The following is a 26,021-nucleotide window of genomic DNA, read 5'->3' on the forward strand; positions in this document are numbered from 1 at the left end:
CTGAGGGTTCCAGGGAAGGGAGCTGAGGTATTGTCCCGGGGGCCCTGGCAACCAAACAGTGTGTGACCAGGACAATCAGATGTGGACGTGGCCCACACAGAGGAGGAAGCATGGAAGCCGGTGGGGAAGGTGGACAGACTTCCATTCCTGCAGCGACCCAATTCCCTGTTCTCGAATATTCTCTGGGGGGAGGGGGGGGTTCCTGGGTGACAGTGAAACCATCCCTTGCAAGAGTCCCAAGACTCCATCCTCTATCTTGATTTCTGAAAGGATAAGAGGATTTTGTTCACCTCTGAGGATGGTTGAGTTCAGGACACCAAATGCAGAAAGAAAAATGAGCAGAGAGCATGACTTCTGAATGACAATGAGGACATTTTATTGAGAGTTGATTGGGTGCAGGAGGGAGGGCTGGGGGGAGCAGGGTGGGTGGGTAGACCCTCCAGGGGTCCTGTGGCTCCAGTCCCCTGAGGGTGGGGGGACCAGGACCTAAGGGCACTCAGAGGGCGACACTGTCTTCTCCACGGGGCTCCCCTCGTGCGTGACCTGGCAGCTGACGCTGTCGTAAGATTTCCACTCGCTGGCCGTCAGGGCCAGGTAGCTGCTGGCCGCGTACTTGTTGTTGCTCTGTTTCGAGGGCTGGCTGGTCTCCACGCCCCTGGTGATGGTGGTGCCGTCTGCCTTCCAGGCCACCTTCACGCTGCCCGGGTAGAAGTCATTGATGAGACACACCAGGGTGGCCTTGTTGGCGCTGAGCTCCTCAGTGGAGGGAGCGAACAGAGTGACCGAGGGCGCGGACTTGGGCTGACCTGCAAAGTGGGGGAGAGACGGGAGGTGACTGGGGCAGCTTCCATCGCGGGAGCCCCTGACCTCAGGAGAAGTGGGCACAGGTGCCCAAAGTCCAGTGCATGGATCCCAGGCGGGCCCTTGCTCCCCCGAGGTCAGGCAGCCATGGCTGGGGTCGCTCACATTCTGTCGGGGGATCCTCAGAAACTCTTCCATGTCACCCTCCCAGGTGACCCGGCCAAGCCATTCCACCTGCAGCCTCAGTGTCCCTGTGTGTAACCGGGCAGCTCTCCTCCCTCCTCCTGGTCCCTGGAGTCTGACTTTGAAATCTGGCCCCGACCTCCTTAGCCCTCAGCCCAGCATCAGGCCCCCACATGGCTTCATCCTTCAGGAGCCCAGATGCCTCCTCTGTGAACCGGGGTCCCCCACCCCACCTGCCAGGATCCTGACTGTGTATGGAGAGGCCCCGAAGCGGAGCCATGTGCACAGCGGGACCTGGAGCCTCCTCTCCTTGTCGGGCACCGGCTCTGCCCCAGCCTGGCCTCAGCCGTTCTGGCGAGGACTGGGTCCGCCTCATCATAGCCCCGGGGGCTCCTCCGAGGCCCTGCCCATCTCCCCGTACCTCTGCCCTGACTGCAAGGCCCCTCGCCTTGGCTGTCTTCTTGGAGCTGCTCCCCCAGAGGACGGCACAGCTGCCCCCATGCAGCACCTCTGACGACTCTGATTTTATGGGGCAGCTGTGAGCTCTGAGCCCCTGTTCGTGATCTCCTGAGTCTTATGCAACCTTTGAGGCAGGTGGAGGCCGACCCTTGGACAGGTGTGATCCCTGGGCCCCAGGGGGTCAGGGCTCCAGGGACAGAGAAATTCTGCCCTACAGGACTCGCTCCGTTCTGACCACCATCCTGGGAGCCTCTGGTCACCTTTTCCCAATTCACCTGTGTCTCCATGTCCCTGTGTCCTCACAGCCCAGCCGGGGCCCAGAGAGCCTCAGCCCGGAGTGAGTGGGACCCCTCTCTCTGCCCTCCGTGGGCCTCCCTCGGGCTGCTCCTCTGTGTCCCTGGAGGCTGGGTCATAGCTCCAGCCATGTCCCCGACCTCCTTTGTGGCCCTCAGCCCAGACCCTGGGGCTTGGAGACTGTCTCCAAGGCCACCCTAGTGCCCCTTGTCAGAACAAGCCTCTGGTCCCTACGCCAGTGTCTGCCCTAGAAGAGGGGAAGGAGCCCCCATTCCTGGGCCAAACCGCAGCCCAGGCCCCTGGACGGGCCGTGTCCAACCACTGGACTCTGGAGGTGGCTGCTTCTGCTGTTGGGGTCCTTCCTGCTGGTTACCCCAAGACCAACCTGCCTCCCCAGACCCCAAGGAGAAAGGTGGGGGTCGGTCCTTAAGCTGGGAGGGCAGAGGGGAAGCAGCCCCCAGAGAGAAAAAAGTGACTTTCCCGAGACAGCAGAGGGTGGGACAGACTGGGAAAGACGTGAGAGCCACTTACCTAGGACGGTGAGCTGGGTCCCGCCGCCGAAGACGTACCACGGTGACTGAGACTCGGACCAACACCCACCGGGCCAGCACCTGGGACCTGTCCCCTGGGGGCCAGGATGGAGCACGGAACTGCTGGGCATGATGGGCTCAGAGCTGCAGCAGGCGGGGCTGTGTCCTCGGGCTGGGCAGCCAGCCCCCCAGAGGCTGGGGCACCCCTGGGTGTCCCCATGCCCAGCCCCCTGTCTGAGGCAGCAGCCACCCACACCTTGTCACCCAGTGTGTCCCCCCCACTCTGAGGCTGTCCTGTGACCACTGAATCCTCAGTGCTGATGGTGCTGCTGAGTGCCGAGTCCCCTCGGGTGGCCATGTGGTGTGGCAGAGTGAGTCCTGAGCTGGCTTGGACCTGCCCGACCTCTCCTGGCCTCATTTTAGGGCCTCTGGGTGTTCCTTCCCCATAATTTCCCACAGTCCAGCCAGGTAGCTTCCTCCCTGGGCCTGTGGACACCAGGTCATTCCCGGGGGGGCCCCCATGTGGGGACCCCCTGCCCTGTTGTCTCCACACATTGAGACACAGTTCAGTTCCTCCTCTTTCATGAAGCCTTCTCTGCTCTCTCAGATCATTGTCTTTCTGTCCATTTGTTTGTCCATCCATCATCCATCCATCCATCCATCATCCATCCATCCATCCATCCATCCATCCATGTATCCATCATCCATCCATCATTTGTCCATCTGTCCAACAATGGTCCCCAAGCACCTGTCTGCCAGGCACTGTTTCACAGGCTGGGACGTGGTATGGGGAGCCCTCTTCCTCTCACCCCCATCTCTCCCTGAAACTTCTCAGGTCAAGGCCAACAAGGTCCCCATCCTGGTCAAGTCTGAGGTCCCTTCCCAGTCCCCTGTGTTTTCCCATTCTCTCTGCCTCTGACCCACATTGTGCACTCTGACAACTGCCCAGTGGTTTTGCATCCTTATTTCCAGTCTTGACCTCTCTTTCTGGCTCTAGATTTATGCACATTCTGCCTCCTGAATGCATCTCTGCTTGAATGCCCTACAGACACCTCAAACTCAACATCCCCCATCTAAACGCCTCACAGTTCCCTGCAAACTTGCTGCCCCTCATTGTTCTCACTTCAGTAGATTTCTCCTCAAGCCAGAGGCCTGGAGTCATCCCAGAATGCTTTCCCCTCATTGAATCACCCTCTGTGTTCTAGGCATCCTACTGCAACACAAAATACCTTTAAAATACTCAGAAAAAGAAAAAACACCCAAACCTCACCCTAAGAGTTTATGATGACAAGAATCCTCAGGCTTTGCCAAATCTGATTGTATCTCCCAATGAAGTTTATCTAAGTCAGAAGGTAACCCTTTGCATTGGGACAAGAATTTTTTAAATTCAGCGGTGGAACTATTTGGTCATGGTTGTGTTTAAGGTGTGCACATAAGATTTTTGAAACAAAATTTAACAGAACAGCAATATAAATTCAACACTTATTTCTGATTAAAGAAAGCAAATATCTAGCCTTTTATTAAGTTAATTATCTAAGGAAACATCCTCAACTTGATAAAGAGTATCTCCCGAAACTTATAGCAACCTTCACATTTAAAGGTAAAACCATCTTAAAGGTCAGGGTTCCCACTCTTACTTTTATTATTCAACATATTCTACAGATTCGAGCCAATGAAGTGAGATGAGGTGGGGGAAAGAGTGTGTTAGGAAAAATGAGATAAAATTGTTCTTTGCAGATGATGGGCTAGTTTACTTCAAAACAAAACAAAACAAAACAAAACAAAACCCAAGACAATCAGCTGAAGGACTATTAGAACTAATACAAGAGTTAACCAAAATGATTGAACACAAGAGCAATAGGTAACTATTGAGGAGATGAAATTTGGGAAACACTGACAACCTCAATAAAAATTCTATTAAAAGCCCTAGGAATAAACTTAACACAAAATGTGCAAGATTTGTATGGATAAAATATAACACAATTTGACTAATGGACACAACAGCAAAGACATCAATTCCCCTTAAATGAATCCATATACTTCATGAAATTACGAGCACAACATCAAAGGAATAATTTTTGAAAATTAGTGAACCGATTCTAAAGTCCAACAGTAAGAATAATGATGGAGAATAGACACAAATATCCTGAATGAGAATAATAACGACGGGGTTGTTCTCTACCAGGTATCGAAACACATTGTAAAGCTACAATAATTAAAACAGGGTAGAAAGGATGTGGGAATTGATCATTAGATCAACAGAACCACAGAGAGGATGTGATAAATCCATAATTCATTATTGGATAAAAGCTATGTTTGTATTCAACAAATACCTGATGATTGGCTCTCCATTTGGAAAATATATAAGGTTATATTACTACCTACACAAAAATAAACTCCAGGTGAAGTAAAAACAAACACCAAAACAATGAAAGTACCTGAATAAAATAGAAAAAAAAAAGAAATGAATATGCCTTCCTTATGTTTGCCACAGATCACAGACACTGTAAAGAAAAACCACCAATCTGACATGTAAAAATTAAAAAGGTTTTATGGTGAAAGACCCCACAAGCAAAAGGTGTAAAACAGATCAGGGAAAAATATTTACAATGTACATACTTAATAAGGGGTTACTATCCCAAATAGATGGAGAGTTTCTTATAGATCTTTAAGAAAATACAACCAAACGAACGAAAAATAAACCAGGCAAAATTATGACTGGTGAATTCACAGAAAAAATAAAATCAGTCAATAAAAATATGAAAGAAAAATAAATTTCACCGACGATCAAATAAACAGACAACAAACACTTTTGTTCTCATTTTTGCTCATCAGACGTGCAAAATAAAAAAAGATCCACCCTGTCACATTATTGGCAACAATGGAGAGAGAAAGGCACTGTCATTCACTGTGGTGAGAGTAAGTTGGAACAGACTTTTGGGAGGACCACTGGCATCTCCTATGAAAATTTCAAAGCCTGTTCTCTCTGATCCAGCAATCCCACTTTTAGGCATCTATCCCATGGAGATACACAGTGTAGTTAGTATGGGTACACAGCTACACACGTGGGGGTTTCCATGTAGCATCTCTTGTAATCTACATTTTTAAGTGGAAACAACCTAAATGTCCATTAACAGGGGAATCATTAAAGGCATGCTGCTTCATCCCAACTTTGAAGTCTTACAAAGCTGTGTGGAGAACATGGGGGATCCATATGGGCTGATACAGAAAATCTCAACAGACTGTTGAAAAGGCTAGTTGCAGGCTAATATACTTCTGTGCTTAATCTTTTTTTAAAACACATATTACTCTGGTATTAAAAATTATTTTAGAAGATAAAAATGAAATATATCTTCCTGTGAACATTTTCATAACTACAGAAAATTATAAAGTAAAAATTGAAACTAGGTGAAATCCCACCTAGTGCCAGAGACACACCATTGACATTTTTCTACATTTTCTGACAGGCTTTTGAAAATGCACACATACTATAAAAACCCAATTTCAGAAATACAATTTTGGAGGTTTGTGTAAGATTCCTTATGATGGATATTCCATGCTGTATTTTGTCACACCCTTTCTGCTGGATATTTAGGTTATTTCCAGTTTTCTCCCATCATTAATAATGTTGAGTTTCTTGCTTGTAAACCTTTGGTTACATCTTTGGTTGTTTCCCCCCACCCTCTGCTCAGGATGAATTCCTAGAAGTGGAATTACACAATTTAAAGAAATACGCTTTCTTTTATGACTCACTGCATATTGCTAAAAAGGGTGCACATTTTAGCCTTTTATAGACAGTTCATGACTGTGCCCGTTCCTCCCCATCATGATAATGTCACTTTAAATTCACTTGCCAATTCCATAGGAGATATTGGTACCTGGTCACCGTGGACCAGCACCCCCTCCCCATTGACTTTCCACTGCCCCTTCTCCATCCTCTAATCTGGCCTCACACTGGTCTCTGATCTGGAGCCATTTTTTCAAAACACGAACCTGACTCTGACAGCTCCCCACTTAAATCCTTCAGTGACTCCTCCTGGACACCAGGATAAAAGATGAGGTGTACAAGACCCCAGCGGTCTGCACCCCACTCTCCCTGGCTCCGGAAGCTTCCTGCGGGCCTGTGCCACCTCACTCTCCTCCTCGGACCCCCCACCATTCCCTCTGCCTGGAGCGCCCCATCACGTGTCAGCACCCTGGATCTGTAAGACCAGCTCGGGCATCCCCCCCTCCCATCTTACTGCTCCTAAAATGGCCCATGGGTCTGCCCAATGCCTGGACATGATCCCACTTGTTTCAGGCTTGGCCCCAATAAACTCTCAGGAACTTAGTTGAGGAGTTGGCCTCCTTGGGGGACACCAAGCCAAACCTTTGCTTCCTTCTCTGGACGCCTTGTAGACTGCCCCTTCTCTTGCACCATTTTCTTAAAACACAGGACATGCTGGCCTGTTCAGTCCTGGGATTTCTATAGTCCTGGGACCATGCCCATGTGCTGTGTGAACTTGGGCAGGTTGCCTCACCTTTCTGGACCTCTAACCCTGTCTGTAAGATGGGGATGACGGCAGGACCTGCCTTGTGGGGCTGCTGCCCCTAAAGTGATTAGTGCCTTCTGGGTACGTCCTGCCCCTGCCGCCCTGTTTCTGCCCTGCTCAGAGGTCCAGGGCGAGGCAAGTGAGGCACCAGTCTTGGGCACAAAACTTAAGGGACGCCAAAAAACCCCAGTCATTGAGATAAATAATACTTTAATACAATATTAAGAAAGAAAAATCAATACAAACAAATACACACTAGACAAAATGTCAACACTTTAAATAAAGCCACTGTCTGCTCAGGCCCCTTCTTTACGAATGATTCTCCCTTCTTGCCCCTCTCCTCTATAGTCATTCACCCCTGCGCCCCGTCAAAGGGACCTCCAGTCCCCCTGTACCACAACTCCCTCGGCCTCTTACCTGTCCCACAGTCTCCGCAGGCTGGATGGGATTCTTCCTGCCGGGGCTTCCTTGTGGGGGGCCATGCTGCCATCGGGGGCAGCAGGCCATGGATTCCCATGGCCAGGCCCAGCACTATTAGAGGCCAGGGCTGCCTGGGGACAGAGCTCTGACCCCTGGGGTCCTCATGTGCCCTCAGGGTCAAACGCACCTCGGCCGACCTGCTGGTGTGGGCTCCCTGGAGGGGGATCGGCAGATGCCCCCAGTTCCCCTCACTGGCAGTGGCCGTCCCAGCTCATCCTGGCCCGCATGGCCCTGTCCTCTGCCTGGGCCTTTTCTGTCCCTGCCCCCAGCACCCGGCCCCCTTCAGGATCCATGGCTGTTACTCCTGGGGCCTCTCCCAGCGGGGCCTTTGCTAACTGCTCTGCTGTGGTCAGGATCCAGGGCTCAAGGGCTTCACAGCAAAGCCCGCCCACCAGCCCCGCCCCCGGGTCCCTGCCTCGGGCACATCCGCCCTGTTCTCCTTCCCTGTTCTGCGACAGCATCCCCGGGCTGTGGAGCACCTCCCTGGGGCCTGGAGGGGCCAGGGAGGGCAGCCGAGTGCCCGTGGAATGAGTCAGTGAGGCCTAAGTGCAGTGGGCTGGGGCTTCTCTTCTGACCAGTCCTCCAGCTCGGTCCCTGCAGCCTTCACTCCGGCTAGTCAAGATCGCCCTTCCTTGGTTGGTTTGGCCAAGCCTGCCTGGTGTCCTTGGTCAACTCCTCACTCAGCTTCTCAGCCAGGCAACGGCCCTGCGGGAGTGATTCTATACCCCTCGTTCAAGGAGAAACGTTAAGTCATGAATGTTGACACCATCCAGACCGAGGTTCCCTCTGGATCTCAGTTTCCTTATCTGTTAAATGGGGGCAGTTCCTTTGCGGCAGGAAGGCCGTGAGGATCAGTGTGATCACGTGTCTGCTTAGGTTGGGGTCCGTTTTGAAGCCCAGGAAGATAACACATGATACAGTGATGAGAGGGATGCTGTTTATCCAGTGCTGACAACCGGGCCGGCTCCCTGCTGAGCTAAGATTTTTTTTTTTTTCTCCCCTGTTTGAAGATGAAGAAATTGATGTTCAATCAGATTCCGTACTTTCCTGATGCCACACCGTCAAGAGGCCTGGCCCTCACACAGCTCCAGGGCGTGCCCCTCTCTCTAGGTCCCGGTGCTGTATAGGAAGAACTCCAAGTGTCAGGTTGAAAGTTTCCACTTGTCACAGCCAGCACCTACCCTCTGGCTTTCCAGTTGCTCTCCGGCCACAGGAGCTCTAATACCTATGTCAAGTCCAGCTCTGCAGCCCTCCCAATCTTCTGTTTCAGCAAATCTGAAAGAGGCCTCCCAGGGATGAACCCCAAAGTGACTTTCCTGGGAGGGCCCTTTCAGAGGTGTCTGGCCCGTGTTTTGAGGCCGATGCTCCTTAACTTTCCTGCTACATTTGGTGAAAATCAGTCCAGCCTGTTCCATGGGATGTGTTAACAGGCACACAGCCTGGGACTTCATTTCCTTCACATAGATAAGGGTCCCTGGGAGACAATGTCTACGGATCTCTGTATTTCTGCACGTCTCACGAGCAAAGGAACAGATTGCCTTTGTTTTCGATCATCTTTTCGAGGATGTTTGTGTAATGAACGACCTGGAGGGTAGAGATAGCGTCTCCCTCTGGAGCAAAACATGCTTACTGTCCGGCAGAAAAGATTTGGGGTCCCCAGCTTGGATGTGCAGGTGTCTCCTGTCCCGTTTGCATCACGCTGTGGGGCTCAGAGAACCAGTGCAGGGCGATGCTGATATGCCGGCTGCCTCTCTTGCTGGGAGTGACAAGCTGGCCTTTGTCTCCAACCCAGCATCTTGTGTCCACCAGCATCTGTGCAACTGTGGCAGGCTCACTTTTTAGCTTACGGGCAGGAACAAATCCCAGACCCTCCACAGCTCTTGATAATGACGGTTGTGATGGGGGAAGGAGGGAACGAAGGTGATGATGGTGATCAAAACCTCACAGTTTGACCAAACTCATAAAGCAGCTTTGGAGGAACCCCAGGCTGCCGGGCCTGGTGCTGAGGGCTGGACTACACAGCACACACACACAGATCCCTGGCCTTGAACATGGGCCAGGCACTGAATGGTAACGGGGTGTGGGCGCCCTACCAGCCATCATGCAGGATATGGGGGAGCCCCTGGGAGGCCCTGATCCAGTCCAGCTTCTCCCCATTGCGGTGCTTGGCCCACTCCAGCCTCATACCTGGGCTCCTTGTACCTTGGGGCCTGGGGTGGGGTTCCTGCCAGGGTCCAGGCTGAAGCTGTTCCCTCACAGCACCCCTGTGTGGGTGTGACACTCACCCACTGCCCGGGGCCCAGAAGCTGTGGTTCCCCCGAGGACCGCCCCAGGTCTTGGGGAGAAGAAGGGGCTGTCCCTGAATGCAGTGACCCCAGCTACTCCCCATAACCTGCCCTGCACCTGCTGTTGCTACAGACCACATATTCCTGTGGTGGCCATGGTCGGAAATCCGGGTCTGGCTGGTCCCTGGAGACCCTCGGGGGATGGGCAGGGCCTTCCCAGCTGGTGCAGCTGCAGCTCTGGCTGCCCAGGCCTGTCCCCACACCCTCCCTGGACCGAGAATGGCCGAGGGCTGGATTCAGGCTGAGCCAGAGAGGTCTGGGTCCAGCTCTCCTGCTCAGCAGACCCCCTGCTCAGGGTCCCTGGCTCCTCTGTGCCCCGCCCCCACCCGGCTCCCCTGGAGCGGAGGGGTGTGTCATGTCCCGTCACTTCTGCCCTGCTCCCGTGTCAGAGGGCACCCCCTGCCTCCTGCTGGTCAGCCGCCTGCCCATTCTCCATCCCACAGGCCCCAGAGACCCTGCCTATAGTCACAGTGGACTCTTCTCTCCCAGGCCCAGGTCTCCCCAGCTCCCCACTCCCCTCCATCCCCAAAACGTAAGCGCTGGTCCTTCTCTTAACATCTTCAGCGTTTTACTCTTGGGGCCTGGAGGGTCTGAGGCAGAGGGGGACAAAGTGTCCATCTGGAGATATAACAAAGTTTCTGGAATCAGGATCTGGCTCTGTGGTTCCTGAGTCCCCTCTGAAGGGTGCCCGGGGAACCCTGAAGATCCCGGCTCCTCTGGCAGTCCTGGAGGTGCAGCCCCCCACCTGCACTCTCCTCCAGCAAATGGGGAGAGAATCCTGCTGCTTCTGGAGATGTCACAGACTCACCGACCTGGTAGCTCCTTCTACAGATGAAGAAACTGAAGCACAGAGAGGGAGAGTTTCTTTCCTAAGACACACAGCCACTTGGTGTAAAGACTGTGTCCTGGGACTTACCAGTACCAGCCGGAGACCTGGGAGGACCAGACATTTTGGACATGGGGGAGGGCCCAGCCTGGAACTGGGGGCTTTGGAAAATTTCCGTGCTTTAACCTCTAACTCTCCCAGTCCAGCCGTCAGGGATGCAGCCCGACGGGGAGGGTCCGGTAGGGGGCAGCAGAAACCAGCTGTCAAGGGAAGCAACGCCCAGAAAATGTGGCTCTCAGAAGTGGGAGGTGGGAGACCTGGGGGTCGGGGTGGGGGGTTCCTGTGAGGGGGAGGAAGGGGTGCAGGGGCTGGACTCCGTTCTTCATCTTCCTGGAGCCCCGGCTTGTCCTGGGCTGGGGGGTGCTTAAGGTGAGTCACACCAGTGCATGGTCAGATCCTGACTTTACTTACTGTTTCAGTGCTTTACTCATATGGATTTTGGGGGGCTTTAATTTCAATTTTAAAAAATATTGCATTAAGTATTATTTATCTTTTTTTTTTTTTTTTTTTTTAATTTGGCCGTGCCATGGGGCTTACGGGATCTTAGTTCCCTGACCAGGGATTGAACCCGTGACCTCGTCAGTGAAAGCGTGGAGTCCTAACCACTGGACCTCCAGGGAATTCCCAAAACATTATTTTTCATTTTTCATCATTTTAATGTTGATCTCACCAGACACATCCTTTAATTTTCAGTGATTTATGACGTTCCTCAAAATGCCCACTAACACGTTTACTTGTATTGACAAATACAGTGGGAAGGCTTCTAACAGAACTTGGTCCGAATAGTACATTTGGCAGTGAGGACTGGCTGTGCAAATTAGATCACTCGGTCAGACTTTTCCATAGATTGAATGATTCAAGTCAGCAGCCTCAGGTTTTGGAGGAAGCATATACTCAAAGCACATGATAAGATGCAAGTATTTTTCTCAAAAGATACCGTATTGGCAAAGATGCACTAAGATGACAGATATTTAAATTTTCCCCAATCTTTATATCTTCTTACACAAGGGGCCTCTTAAGTAAAGGAGTAATACATTTAACTAGTAAGTTCTGCTCAAGCCTTCTCGGTGTTTATCTCCGAGAAAATGAATGACAAGTGGCTGGGTGACACCTCTCTGAGGGTGGTTCCCCGAAAAGCTGACTCTGGGATGGAGCCGGCTTGCAGGCTCTCCCAGTATATGAGGCAATGAGCCCTCATCCCTGAGGGGTCTGGAAGTGCATTGAACTGCCTCCCACACAAGTCCTCTCGAAGTCGGGTGGTGTCCAATCCTTTGCTTTCCACAAAATTACGAGAGTATGAAACGGAGCTGTCAGCTGATAAATCATTTAGAGAAACTATTTTTGACCATCAACCATGAACGATTTTTGGCATATAACTAGGAAGGAGTTCATATCAGGCAGTGACACTGTATTACAAGACTCCTATTGATGGACCAAAGTTTCTCCGTGTTTCATATAGAAACGCAAGCCAGGACAGCTTTGATGCTGGACTTACTTCATTCTAGAGGTAAATTATATTAATTGATGGATCCATGAATCAACACTAGTTAATAGTTATTTATGAAAATGTCAATGCATTTATGTTGTTTTGATCAAACTCTGCTGCTAATAATTAACAATGTGGGAGAAACCTTTTGGCACTTAAAATCACGGGAAATGAAACAAATTCAAAAATTTTAAATGATGTACATTATTATGACAGAGATGTATGACAGCATAATGAATGAGATTTTCAGGTATGAAAATGTATGAGCAGACCAAATGTAGTAAGGGATGCGGAATGAAAACAAGTCTAAGGAGAAGGAAAGATGGATGTTATAGAAGAATTTTAAGGACAGTGGATATCAAATCATGATGATTTTTAGACTCCGATGAATATATGTAAAGGAGTGATGTGAACATTTTACAATCTTCTGATGACAATTTTCAGATGTCAAGTTACAAGGGAGCAGGCATCGTGGGGAAGCCCAGTTCTTAGAGGGCTGAGGGCAATGGTGTTGAGGGCCTGCCTCAGGGTGTTGCAGGGAGGCCCTGGGTCTCAGTGCAGGACGATCAAGCACAAGTGACAAGAATGACCTCCGTGAGTCAGGGGCCACCAGCGGCCACCAGGGGCCGGAAGCTTTCCTTCCTGTATCTGGAATCTTCCCCCCACTCCTGAGAGAAGCCAGTGGAGAAGCTGAGCCTGCAGAGGGGACACGGCTGTCCTAGGACTCAGCTGGCAAGGGGAACCCTCTGGCTCAAGGGTGCTGACGACAGTCTCCATGACTCAGGACCGAATCCCCACTCGCCATTTCTCAGCAGGATAAACAGAGGCCCTGAGAGCACAGAGGACACCCGAGCCTCAGGCCTGCCCTCCAGCTGCTCCGAGGTGGGTGGAGTGAGCGCTGAGCCAGGCGGGGAGGTTAGGGTCTCACTTCCCCATCTGCCTGTGTCACCGTGAGTCACTGCCAGCTGCTCCCACTGCCATCAACTACTGCACAGTAATAGTTGCCCTTGTCCTCGGCCTGGACCCCGCTGATGGTCAGGCTGGCCGTGTTCCCTGAGTTGGATCCTGAGAACCAGTCAGGGATGCCAGAGGGCCTCTCGTCATCATGATAGATGACCAGCACTGGGGCCTGGCCCAGCTTCTGCTGGCACCTTTGAACATATTTACTTCCAATGTTGTTCCCCCCACACGTGATCCTGGCCGCCTGTCCCAGGGACACCGACACCGAGGGCGACTGAGTCAGTTCATAGGAGGACACAGCGCCTGCAGGAGAGAAAAGGACAGGTGGGCTGGAGGTGAAGCACCCATGTCCAGAGGCCCCCACCTGCCTGGCCTGGACTAAGCTCCAAAGATTCTCTGGGCCCCGAGGGCGCCGCCTCCCATCAGTCTCAGCCCCAGTGGCCCATGGGCCTGGTTGATGGATGGAGCCTCTGAACAAATGAGAACCCCCTCACTTCCTCTGGCAGGCGCAGCCCCTCGGGGCTCACACACACAGTGAGCACAGTGGGGAGAGTTCAGCCCCCCCAGCCCCCCATCCTGCGGCAGGGCCAGGAGTCTCCTGACCCCACGGGCAGCGCCCTGCTGAGCTCAGAGTCAGGGCCACGCCTGTCCCCGAGTCCTGGGCCAGGTGTGGGTGTGACCCTGGGGGCAGCACCTGTGCAGTGAGCCAGGAGGCCGAGGAGGAGGGGGGTCCAGGCCATGGTGGAGGCACCCCGAGTCTGCTCCCCGAGGCCCAGGCTGGGCTGGGTTGCTCCCAGGCCTCTCTTATCCCCTTGCTGGAGAGAGAGCTGCTGGGGATGCCAATCAGCCAGAGCCCAGGGGGGCTGCCTGGGGAGCTCTGTGGTTTCAGAGAAGGGCTCAGCCCCCAGGGACACGGAGAGGGAGGGGTGGCCCCTGCAGACCCCACCTCGGCCCGGGGGGTCCTCCTCCACCTGCTGGTCCCATGGTCTGGGGGTGACATCTCCACCCCAGTCTGAGTCCTGGCCTCACTCCTGGACGGACCTAGCCACTGAGAGCTCAGAGGTGTGTCTGTATTCTCTGAACCCATTCCATGGGTGACGCTAGGAGGCTTAGACTGTACAGGATTCTCCCCCGGATCACAGCTCCTGGGCCCAGGACTGAATAAAATTCACGGTTTGACAAAGCACATGGAGTGTTCCAGGCCATCGCGGTGCTGTGTCTGCCCTGGGCTGTGAGCTCCTGGGGCTGTGTCTCAGTGTCCCCATCGTGCCTCAGGGGCAGGAACAGACAAGGGGCTAAAAGAAATGTTTGCTCTATGAGAGAATGAGAGGGGGCTTCAGGGTTTAATAACTCTGCAAGGGAATGTCAATCCCAATCCATTTCCCTTCAGTTGCTGGGAAAAGATATACGTCATAAACATCACAATTATGGAAAGCTGATTGAGTGACTGCTGTGTGTCAGATACTGGGAAACAGGAAGTGTGGAAATTTCTGGTTCCCCCCCTTCCCTGTGAGGGGTAAGTGAAGGGACAGGTTGGGGGGGCAGTGGGAGAGCTTCCAGGGAGTAGGAGCAGCTGTGTCTGGAGGACGGGGGCTCTGAGCACAGGGAGGGGAGTGGCAACGTGTGGTCACAGGAAGGATGAGCATTTCCGGACTGCGGTGGCTTTTTAGCGGTATTAGGTGGGCTGGCAGTGGGTGTGGGGCAAGGAAACAGGCACCGTCTCCAAGAGCAGGACTTGGGACACACGGAGACAGAAGTATGTACTTGAGAGTGAAGGTGACACTGTAGAAACAGAAGGACACTTGTCCTCAGGTGTGAGGACCTGGTTACTCCTTCCCCGGCACTGGAGCCCTGACGCCCAGGACACCACTCCTCCAGGTGGCTCTGCCGGGCTACCTCTGCTGCCCCCTGGTGGCCGCTCCACACTGGAGGCGGAGACTCAGTTCTAGGTGTAGATTCAGAGCGCACTGCTCAGGTGGTGATTCCCTGATCCAGGGATGGTGACCCCAATCAGGAATTACTCCCCGTCCATAGCTCTGTCTGCCTCACGTCCTGGCACGAGGGGCTGAGATTACCCGTGAAGATATGAACGGGCTCATCTGGAAGAGGAGGGGGCTGGGCTCACGGAGGCATCCCTGCTCCTGTATGTGGGGTGGTGGGAGGTCACGCAGGTGGGATGGGCAGTTGGGGACACCTCCCTCAGGGGGTGGCTCTTATTGGTGCCAGCTGTGGGTATGGGCCTGATGCGGGGTGGCGGCTACAGCTCCAAAGGCACGGTTAGGACCACACCCACCGGGAAATGTTCATTCAGACCCACTTTGGGCTGGCACATTCCCTCCAGGGAATTCAGCATGACCAGGACACAGTCCCTGCTTGAAGGGTGTTATCATCCTGTGTGTGGGGCAGTGCAGGGGACACAGTGGCTTTGCACACCTGGCAGAGAATCTCCACCACCGTCACCTACACATTGCCTGCAGTGTTTATTTAAAAGCCAAACACTTGCTTCTTCAAGGTCTCTGGCTGTCAGGTTTGACCAGGTGGCCCAGCGCTGTTCTATGGGATGTAAGGGTCAGTTGGCTGGAGTTTATCTCGGGGAACTCTTGCTCTTGTAAAGGAAAGAAATAGCAGGAATTGACGCAGATCCTTTCCTCTTGAACATGGTGTGATAGCTGGAGCCGCAGCAGCCATCCTGAGGTCTGTCATCCACAAGAATGAAAGCAAGGCCAACATATAGGGACAAGGGACCTGGATGCTGGCAAGATCTTGGGTCCCACGTGGAATCTGTGATCACCCAGAGAACAAGAGAAGTCTTCCCTCAGACTTATCTTGGTGAGACTACAATAGGTCCTGCCTGTTCATGCCTCTGCTTTTCATCAGTGAGTCCTGAAATTAAAACAAATATGTATTCCGACCAAGCAGGGAAAGTCTGAGCACAAATGCATCAGTTAACGAAACTAGTGATGGGGAAAGAACCCCATCATGGTGTGTGCTGTGGGGATAATTAATCCAGAGAAGAGACAGACAATGACAGGCAGGCTGCTCTGTAATCAGAGGTTGGGGGCCTCCCCAAAGGGGTAACTCTGGAGCTGCCCTCAGGACCGGGGAGAACCAAGTAATAAGAGGTGAGTGTGGGAAGGGCTGAGTCTTGGCCAGTGGGGAGGAGTCGGGTGTGTTGGAGGATCTGAAAGGACAGGGCAAACTTGAGGGATATGGGATGTAAACCCAGCTCAGGGCCAGTGTAATATGTTCTCTGAGTTAAGAATTTGAGGGGCAGGAACGACATGAATCAGGTGGGGCAAAGGGGATTCACACGTAATAAATCCGGGTCTTTGCAGCTGCTTAACACAGGATGGAGCCCGGGGAGCAGGAACAGGATTGACACAGGTGGGTTGAGACCACCCCCTTCCCTACTTTACCTGAGGGCTGAAGAGGGCTCTCCCCTGCCAAGTATCCACCATGCAGCCGTGCTGGGGCTTTAGCTGCTGCATGTGCCTCTGGTCCTGAGCCCTGTCTGCTGTCCCGTGTGGCTGACCGGTCACTGCCTTCCATAAATGTCTGCAGATTTGCTGCTGTGACTGGGAGCCCAGGACTCGAGGAGCTCACTTGACAGGGAAAGGCAGGGGCTGAGAGAGGGAATGACAATGCCAAGGTCACTTGGGGGCTAGAGAGAAGAGAGATGTCTTAATCCCTAAATAATAGCCTCTTCTGAGTGTTCTAGAACCAGACTGGGCCAGGAGGGGGCTGTGGGAAATTCTCAGCCTGAATTGTAGATTCTTCCTGTCAGTTCTCCCCACTGCCTCTGGGGGCGCTGCTGAACCTCCCCTGGGGCCGTCTGACACCTGGGAGGCTGACAATGCCCTGCTCCCCGAGGGGCTGAACAGAAAGCCCAAGGACAACACACTCCAGACTCAAAGCAACGAGAGCAGCCTTTTCATGATCTCTCCTCTGGAGGAATCCTGGGATTACTGCTTAGGTCTTAGGGATTCGGTGCATAAAATATCATCTGTTGCTGATTCATGGTCCATTAGTGTGACAAGTTAATTGTACATTTAATAATCTGTAATTGTCAATACTTTTTGAATGTAATTTTTTCCCATGTGGTTTCCATCCTCCAAATTAGACATCCGCCCTCATGCAAGACAGGAGTGCACTTGGAGGAAACTTTTGGCTTTTCTTTAAAAAAAAAATCCACAGGTGACATTTTAATATTTCTAATGTGGACCTTTCCCCTGGAGAATCTAGAATTCTGTGTGAAGCAGGAGATCTATGTGCCATTGTTCAGGTTGTCACATGTTTGTTTAAGCATTCTCCAGGGAAATGGTCTTTGGGTGTAAATTCACTGTTTTCCAAGGTCACCCAGAAATTTCCTCATTGTATGTCTGCGAGTTTGGACACTGGCTTTTTTTGTGAGGAAAGCCATGCATTGTAGGATGTTAAGGTTTTATTTCTTTACAAGAAGGAGAAACATATCCAGCCAACTGATGGGTCAATAGCTGTGCAAAAATCAACCCAACTCCTCCCCGGATCCTGTTTCAGATGAAGACTAAGGCTTTGGTATAACGGGGGTGTCTACTGTGAAATTGGGGCCCTACTTTGAAACAGAACAGATGTTCTCGGTGGTCCCCATCACTTACAACACCTACTCATAGGACAGCATGATAGTGGTGACAGTTTTCAGTCATCTCTTTGGATAGAGAAATCGTTTTTTGCCAGTTTCTTTCACAAACATTCTCACCGTAGCTTATTGGTCTCCAATGCACCTTTTTATAAAAATTCAAGGACAACCAGATCTAACTGGGGATTTTGAAGAGCACATTGTGGATTTAGGTGGGAAACAGAGACTTGGGGGTATATATAACCTCCTCGGGTCCCTGATGAGCATGCTGGGAACAGCTGGCCAACTTAGATCGGGTTCCCTGGAAGCCGACTCTGAGATGTTAAGTGCATGTCCTGGAAATCTGGAAGGAGATGAGGAAGGGAGACTGGGCAGAGGGGAGGGGACCCAGGATTTGGTCACACAAATGAGGACTCAGGGTTCTGCAGGAAAGTTAAAGCTGGCCCGTTCGGGTCATCCTAAACTGAGTCAGAGCCTGGGGATGGTGGCCTCAGGCATCATTCACCTGACCCTCTCTGACCAGTGGGATAAACCGGGGTGGGGAGCAGTTTTCTGCACCAACAGCATTTCCCAGTGAGGGCACCGCTGTGAGTTGTCACAGGCTCCCAGCAGCTGTGGATGAGTAGACGAGGCCGGAAGAGAGAAGGAGGTAGATGCCAGAATGCCCACTGCTCCGGTGTGTTCCATTCAGAATCCCAGCTGCCATGGGAGCCTGGGGCTTCAGCATCAGATGGGATGGGACATTCTGTGGTCAAATCCTAGACAGTTGGGCCAAGAGGGGCCCAGTGACCACGATATGGAAATGTGGGGAAAACTATCACTGGAGGGATGTGTCCCTCTGTCTGTCCTTCCATAAGGGCCTCTGTCCGAAGTTCCCAACCTGGCCTGACAGCAGTAGGACAGCCTGGCCCTGCCAGCCCATAATCTACTCCTGAGCCCCCTGGGCAGAGCCTGCCTGGAGGGCTGGGAGGAGGGGCAGCCTGGGGAGCTCAGATCTGGGGGAACTGGGCCAGACTTGTCACTGTTTGTCCACAGTCCTCCTGGGGCTGGAGGAGAGTGTGAGCCAGACGGGGAGGGGGTTTGTGTCTCACTTCCCCGTCTGCCTGTGTCACTGTGAAGATAGCCACTGCTGTCAGCTGACCCACAGTAATAGTCAGCCTCGTCCTCGGCCCGGGCCCCGCTGATCGTCAGAGTGGCTGTGTTGCCTGAGCTGGAGCCAGAGAATCGGTCAGGGATCCCTGAGGGCCGCTTGCTACCCTCATAAATGACCAGCACAGGGGCCTGGCCTGGCTTCTGCTGGTACCAGGAAACATAAGAGCTTCCTAAGCTGTCTCCCTGGCAGGTGATCCTGGCTGTCTGTCCCAAGGACACGGACACCGCAGGTGGCTGAGTCAGCTCAGAAGAGGTCACAGAACCTGCAAGAAAGGAGAGGAGAGTGAGGGTGAGGAAGAGGGTCTCATGCCTGCAGCCTCATGCCCCCTGCAGCAGCTCCTGTGCTGAGCTGAAGTTCAGGACCAGACTGAGCTCTGGTCACTTTTCAGGCTGAGCCTGGGGGCAGCACCTGTGCAGAGAGTGAGGAGGGCGAGCAGGAGAGGGGTCCAGGCCATGGTGGAGAGGCCCTGAGCTCTGCCTCTGAGCTCACAGCTGGGGTGGGGCCTCTGGGCCTCTCTTATCCTCAGAAGGGCTGTCCTCATGCAAATCTCCTTCCTGCCACCTTTGGCCTTGTGACTGGCTCCCAGCTGAGCAGAGAACAGCTGGGATCCAAGGAGGAGTTAAACTGGGACCTGAGTTCCAGGCCTGAGCCCAGGTCCCCAGAACTCTCTCTGGTGCTGAGTGAGAAAGGCAGCCCCTGCCCCAGCATGTGCGCACACCTCTCAGTCCGCTCCTGGGCTCCCCTCTGGGCCTTGGGGACACACAGGCGTCCTCTCTGGGGATGAGGTTATCGAGTGGTGGGCTGGACAGTGCCGGAAGCTGGCACTGCGGGGACCACGGTCATGCTGCTGCGAGAGCCCAGAATTCCAGCAGCAGACACAGAGACACTGGTCATGTACCTCTGGCAGAATTTTTATTATATTTCTTTAAAGTTTTTGTTTTTTTATTTTTCGAAGTATAGTTGATTTACAATGTTGTTTTAGTTTTAGGTGCACAGCAAAGTGATTCAAATCAACATATATATTCTTTTTCATTTTATGTTTAAAAAAAAAGGAAAAATGTCTTCCTTATCTAGACCTAGGCAAGAATTCTTGGACTTGACAATACATGCATGATTTGTAAAAGGAAGAAGATAGATTGAAATGTATTAAAATGAAAAGCATTTATTCTATAAAAGTCCTTTTCATGGAGTTGAAAAACCCAGTAAAGTGGGAGAAAATACTTTCCACTCACATATTCCTCAAAAAACTTGTATATACGTTAAAAAATTTGTCAAAACTAATCAATAAACAAAACAACGAAAATCCAAGTGGAATTTGGGAAATGATGTGAACAGACATATTTTCGGGAATGTACAGATGTCAGATGAGCACATGGGAAGATGGTCCCCGTGAGTCATTAGGGGAATGTCAATCACACCCTAAAGAGTTGCCGCTACACACCAGTCAGAATGGAGCAGATGGGCTAAAGTAAAAAACAGCGGCACAACCAGTGCTGGCTGCGCAGCAGAGGGCCTGGTCGCTCAGGTGTTGCTGGTAGGAATATGAAGTGGTACAGCCACCCTAGAAAACAGCTTTGCAGCTACTATGAAACTAGACATGTAATTACTGTGCAATCTAGGAATTGTACCCTTGGGATTTTATTTCAGAGAAATGAAGACTAATGCTCCCATAAACACCTACGCGCAAGTGTTCCCAGCTCCTGTCTTAGTCAGCTCAGGCAGCCATGGAAAAATACCACCCACATGTCGCTTAAACACCACAAATTTATTTTCCATGGTTCTGGAGGTCAGGAGTCCGTGATCAAGATGCCCTAATATTGTTTTTAGTGCAAGCTCTCTCCCGGCTCCCTGAAGGCACTTTCTGGCTCTGTCCTTAGAAGGTCTGTCTCAGTGGCTCGCTCGGGGTTGGGGGTGTGTTTCTGGTCTCTTCTTATAAGGTCACTAATCCTATGTCCACAGGTGCGGACCAACCTGGGAGGAGATACCGTCCTCCACCCTGTTCATCAGTCACTTTCGCAGACAGGAAGACAGGGTTCTCACCCAGACCCTGACCCTGTTATGACCTTGACCAGAGAGGTGCCCTCTAATGGGTGTCCATCTCTCTCTGATCGAGTCCATAGGGGCAGACCCCTCCCTGGTGGGTCGCCATCTAAGCACAGCAGGGAATGGTCTCATCGGCTTCCCTTTTCCATCCTTGTCCTCACATCCTGCCGTCTGTCCCTCTGTGTGTCCGTCACAGGCTCCTGCTGTCTTCACTTCTTAGCAGCACAGGCCCCGGGGCATGTGGATGTGGTGGGACCCGCATGGGGGTGGGTTTACTCACTGCCATCCTGCTGACTCCCTTTCCTACAGTGTAAGGGGGGCAGGACACTCCCCACTAGAGGGACCTGCAGGAGGCCTTGTTTGGGACAAAGTCACAGCAAACCCTTGGAGAGAACAACCCTTTCCTGGGGTGGGGTGACGGGAGAGGGCCCTGTGTCCCCTGTGAGTCCAGGCCGAGTCGGGGACAGAGGTCACTGCAGGACGGAGCCCTGATGTCCTGTCCAGTCCTGCCCCCGGCCCCCTGTCCATCCCTCCCCAGGAGACCAGCCGCTTCCTCCCCTCCTGCCCCCGTGGAGTCCTCCAGGCCACGGGCAGCTCCTGGACTTTCCCTCTCAGGCCTCAGTCACGGGGAGCCTGGCTGACCTTCAGGATCCAGCCCCAAAGTCCCACCCAACCCCAGGCAGGTCAGTGCCCAGGTTCAGGGTTACTGTGCTCAGTACAGCTGCCCCAGGTTGACTCAGTGGCACTGGTGGCTGTGAAAGATGCTTATTTTTCAGATTTCAGGAAAGCTATGGAGGAAACCTCATGTTCACAAACCTCCCTCCCAAATGCATTTGAGTGGATTATCCACAGGCTGAGACTCGGGGGTGTGGGGACCGTATTCTCCAGCTCAGTCTCCCCTGACGCCCATCCCTGCTGCCAGGGTGGGAGGCGCTTCTGGGAGCTCTGCCCTGAGGCTGTGCAGCTGGACCGGCCTCCCCAGGGCCCTGTCTTATCCTCTCCCCTTGCAGCTCAAAAAGGGAGGAGCAGTGAATGCAAATCTACTCCTCCCTCCCCATCCTGTGTCTCAGCTCCTGTCTGAGCCCTAAGCCCAGGGGCCTCACGCCTGTAATTCTCTGGGGTCAGAAGAAGGGCCACGTGTGGGTTTCAGAGGGAGATTTACTCTCCTCAAGAGGAGTGTCTTCAAGGAGGCGTCATTCATGCCCTTTGCACTTGAACCCTGCCCAGGGAACTTGGACCAATGAAGGTCCCCAACCAGGACCCACAGTGCCCCCTGGTGCCCCCAGGATGGGCGTCTTCCTACACATGTAGCTACTTTAATAGAACGACAACTTTTGAGCCCCCAGTCTATGCCAGACCCTTGGTGAGTTTCCTGCAGCACCCCACCTGGTATCTTAATAATCCCACGGTGCCCTCTGCTGAAGGCACAACCTCTCCCCAGTCCAGTGAGGAGGAGCCATCATTGGGAGGGTAAATGATTTTCCCAGATTCCCCCAGACAGGGATGCATGGGTCAAGATTCCATCCAAGGGATTGACTTCAGAGTCTGAGCTTTCAGCCCCCTCCCCACCCTTCCCGCTCAAAACCCCCCATAGTTTCCTCCATCCCTACTCCAGGCCTCCTGAGCCCCTCCTGTCACCACCCTCTCTTCTGTATTCAGGTGATCAGTATCCAATGTCAATAAAATATTCCTTATGGTCCACCCTTCCATCTAGATCTATTCACAAAATATAACTTTATGACTTGTGAGGTTTATGGAAATGATCTCCCTACTGAAAGGGATGATGTGACACTGTTTACTTTAAAATGTACAGACTATTGTCATTCACTTCACAGACTATAATAAAAATGTGTTTAACGATTCAGAGCCACTTTTTAAATTGTAGTTGTATTTACTATCTTGCCTTTGAGAAAGAAGTCACACGGATACATGTATTAAATCTCCTCATCTTGCGTTACCCTCAGTATCCCTGGTCTGGGTGGAAAATGGATCAGCAGTTCCTCTCCAGCAAAGACTCTGGGCTTGGGACCCTCCATTGCCTCCTGGTGGTGGTGAGTATATACTGCAAGCACAGTTACCCCCAAGGAAACCTCATCCATGTCACCTGTTCTGTCCAACATGGTGGCCACAAGCCAGTGAGGCTGCTGAACATGCGATGTGGGTGGTCGCAGTGAGATGTGCTGTAGATCTGAAATACCCAGCACATTTCAAAGGCTTAGGATAGTGTAGTGTAGAATGTATCAATATTTTTATATTTAATTCATATTGAAATGATATTTTCAAGTAATTTAGTTCAGCAAAACCTATTGTGGAAACTAACTGCATCGGTTTCTCCTAATTTTTAAAAAGTGTTTATTGGATAATTTAAAATTACATATGTGGTTCAAATAGTGTATGTAATGAATAGGGCAGCACTGCAAAGTCACAATGCCAGTCGCTTGTGTCTGAAATAGGAGAGAGAACTTCCTAGCACATTCAGGAAAGGCCATGTCTTAGCTTTGGAAGCACCATGAGAGGCCACAGGAAGGTGGGGAAGTCCAGGAACTCGGGTGGAGGGACCTCTTTGCTGCCGGGTCTGCCCCGTTCCAGTTCTGATGTGAAACAAGTTTCTCTGCCCTTCATGCTTCAGCTTCCGCATCTGTAAGATGGGATATAATGGGGATGCTTGTTCATTGATTATTTGTGATTAAACAAGTTAATAAGTAGGAAGAACGTGGATGGGTCTTGATATGTATTAAGCACACATGAATATTTACTCCTCTTCCATCTATGAATATCCTTAATCCTTATCCTTACACTTAATAAAAAGCAGATACAATGGAATAGTGGATGTAGGAATGGGATGGAAGGGAAAAGTCTTGGGTTTGGGATTTGCCACTGACAAAATTTTCTGGCCACACCAAAATACACAAACATATTGTAGGACCTCTAACAATTGCCAGTTGAAGTCCTAACCACCAGTGCCCAAGAGTGGGACCTTATTTGGAAATAGGGTCCATTCAGATGTAATTACTTAAGGTGAGTTCATACTGGATTGAGGGGCCCCTAAACCCATTCAGTGCGCCCACCAGGTCTCAGGAGCTCTGTTCCAGGCCACTATGGACACCCTCACCCCCTCCTGCTGGCCTCCTTAGTCTTTCTAAGACCACCTGGGTCTGGAGCTTAACTGTCCTAAACTCATCAAACTGAGCATGTGTCGGACTCTAGACCCTGGAATGATGTGCAAAATTTGTTAAGAGGAGACTTTTTCTCAGGCCACATGGGTGAGTTTTGGGCAGGGGATGACATCTTTCATCATTTTTTGGGGGGGGGGGTCTGTGTTTGATTTTGAATAGTTTCTACTGCTATTTCATCAAGTTCAGTGATCTTCTTCTGCAGCATCTATGTGCTCTCAGTCTCATCCAGTTTATTTTAATCTCAGATGTTGTAGTTTTCATTTGCAGAAATTCAATGTGGATCATGTTTTTACACTCTGTGTCTCCATTTAACATGTTCAATCTTTCCTCAACCTCAAGAACAAATGGACTGTCACTATAAAAGTTGCTTTTGTGTACTTGTCTATCAAATACATCATCTGGGCCATTCAGGGCAAGTTTGGATTAACTGATTTTTGTACTTATTCTGACTCTTATTTTTCTGATTCCTTACAGGAAATTTTCGATATTCAGGTATTGTGGATCTTTCCTTGCTGGGTATGGGATATTTTGTTTCTCCCTATGTTCTTTCTTTCTTATTTTTTTTAGTTTCAACAAAGGTACTTGGTCACAGTTAAATCCTTTCTGTACTTGCTTTTACACTTTTTTAGATGGCACCAGGGGACACGACCTTGGGGGTACTGTCTCTACAACGACAGCCCTCCCCAGGGAGGGCACAGCTGGGAGCTGCCAGGGGCTCCAGCATGGGTGGGAGGTGGGTGAGACGGAGGAGGGACGTGGTGGCCCCCACCCTGTCCACTGTGCTGCTTTGCCTTGTTTGGAGTCCCAGGTTGTCACGGGATCCTGGAGGTTCCAGAGCTCTGACGAGCTGGGTGGTGGTGGGGAGTCCATCCAAGAGATCTGGGCTGATGAGTGGCCAGTCAGCACCATGTGGATATCCAGGGTCCACTAGCACTGGGTCTCTGCCCTCTCTGTCTGTCCTTCATTCAGGCCTTGTTTCCTCAAGTCAACACCACAGCCCAGGCACTGAGGCAACCTGGTCCTGCCAGCCCATAATCTACTCCTGAGCCCCCTGGGCAGAGCCTGCCTGGAGGGCTGGGAGGAGGGGCAGCCTGGGGGGCTCAGATCTGGGGGAACCGGGCCAGACCTGTCACTGTTTGTCCACAGTCCTCCTGGGGCTGGAGGAGAGTGTGAGCCAGACGGGGAGGGGGTTTGTGTCTCACTTCCCCGTCTGCCTGTGTCACTGTGATGATAATCACTGCTGTCTGCTGACCCACAGTAATAGTCAGCCTCGTCCTCGGCCCGGGCCCCGCTGATCGTCAGAGTGGCTGTGTTGCCTGAGCTGGAGCCAGAGAATCGGTCAGGGATCCCTGAGGGCCGCTTGCTATCCTGATAAATGACCAGCACAGGGGCCTGGCCTGGCTTCTGCTGGTGCCAAGATGTATATTTTTCGTCCAGTAAGTCTCCAGAGCAGGTGATCTTGGACGTCTGTCCCAAGGCCACGGACACTGAAGGCGGCTGGGTCAGCTCATAGGAGGCCACGGAGCCTGTAAGAGAGGATGGGAGAGGGGTTGAGAATGAAGGACCCATTCGCAGGGAGGGGTCCCACTCTGAAACTGTGCCTGGGTTGAACTCTGGGTTTGAGGCAGGCCCAGCCCAGGGTCCTGGGGGGCCTGAGCCTGCGGGCAGGGCCGGGGAGCAGCACCTGTGCAGAGAACGAGGAGGGGGAGCAGGAGAGGGGTCCAAGCCATGGTGGGGATGCCCTGAGTTCTGCCTCCGAGACACCACAGCAGCGCTGGGCTGTACTCAGATCCTTTTATTCCCTCTCAGAGCTTTGAGAGGGGCAGTGAGGGTTTGGGTTTATGCAAATTTACACCCCCCCGGGGCTCCTCACTGAGATGGGAGTCACCCAAACCATCAGCCCAGGTGACTGTCACCCAGCTTCCTCCACGGCTTCGCATGTCCAAAAAATCAGACTTGGCCTCCAAGGTCTGAGGTCACAGTCACCTTCCTTATGTCTGACCGCATGACCACTGTCCGAAACCGTCCTGGCCTGTGGTCTCTCCTGGGCTGGCCCAGTGGGGCTGCCAGCCTGGCAG

The 26,021-nt window shown here is 52.0% G+C and overlaps 1 protein-coding gene and 1 long non-coding RNA gene across 2 annotated transcripts; both read right to left on the minus strand.

The window, feature by feature from the left end:
* Positions 1–352: 352 nt before the first annotated feature.
* Positions 353–25,713, minus strand: LOC309639319 (immunoglobulin lambda-1 light chain-like). The gene is made up of 4 exons (XM_082416387.1): positions 25,628–25,713; positions 25,183–25,469; positions 2,269–2,314; positions 353–806 (listed from the first exon to the last, which is right to left on the minus strand). Exons 1-4 carry the CDS (start codon positions 25,671–25,673, stop codon positions 487–489), a joined length of 699 nt encoding a protein of 232 aa, XP_082272513.1. The 5' UTR covers positions 25,674–25,713; the 3' UTR covers positions 353–486.
* On the minus strand, positions 18,908–24,870 carry LOC309639325. The gene is made up of 2 exons (XR_014251595.1): positions 19,133–24,870; positions 18,908–18,986 (listed from the first exon to the last, which is right to left on the minus strand). It is a non-coding gene; the product is annotated as an uncharacterized lncRNA (long non-coding RNA).
* Positions 25,714–26,021: the final 308 nt, after the last annotated feature.

The sequence above is a fragment of the Balaenoptera physalus genome (genome assembly GCF_965194825.1).
Source record: "Balaenoptera physalus genome assembly, chromosome: 12".
NCBI lineage: Eukaryota > Metazoa > Chordata > Mammalia > Artiodactyla > Balaenopteridae > Balaenoptera > Balaenoptera physalus.

Coding starts and splice junctions, on each gene's coding strand:
- LOC309639319 (XM_082416387.1), bottom strand. CDS start 25,673: ATGGCTTGGACCCCTCTCCTGCTCCCCCTCCTCGTTCTCTGCACAG. Junction 2,315..25,182: donor ACTGTGGGTCAGCAGACAGC/AGTGATTATCAT, acceptor TCCGAGTCTCAG/TCACCGTGGTACGTCTTCGG. Junction 807..2,268: donor GACCCAGCTCACCGTCCTAG/GTAAGTGGCTCT, acceptor CCCACTTTGCAG/GTCAGCCCAAGTCCGCGCCC.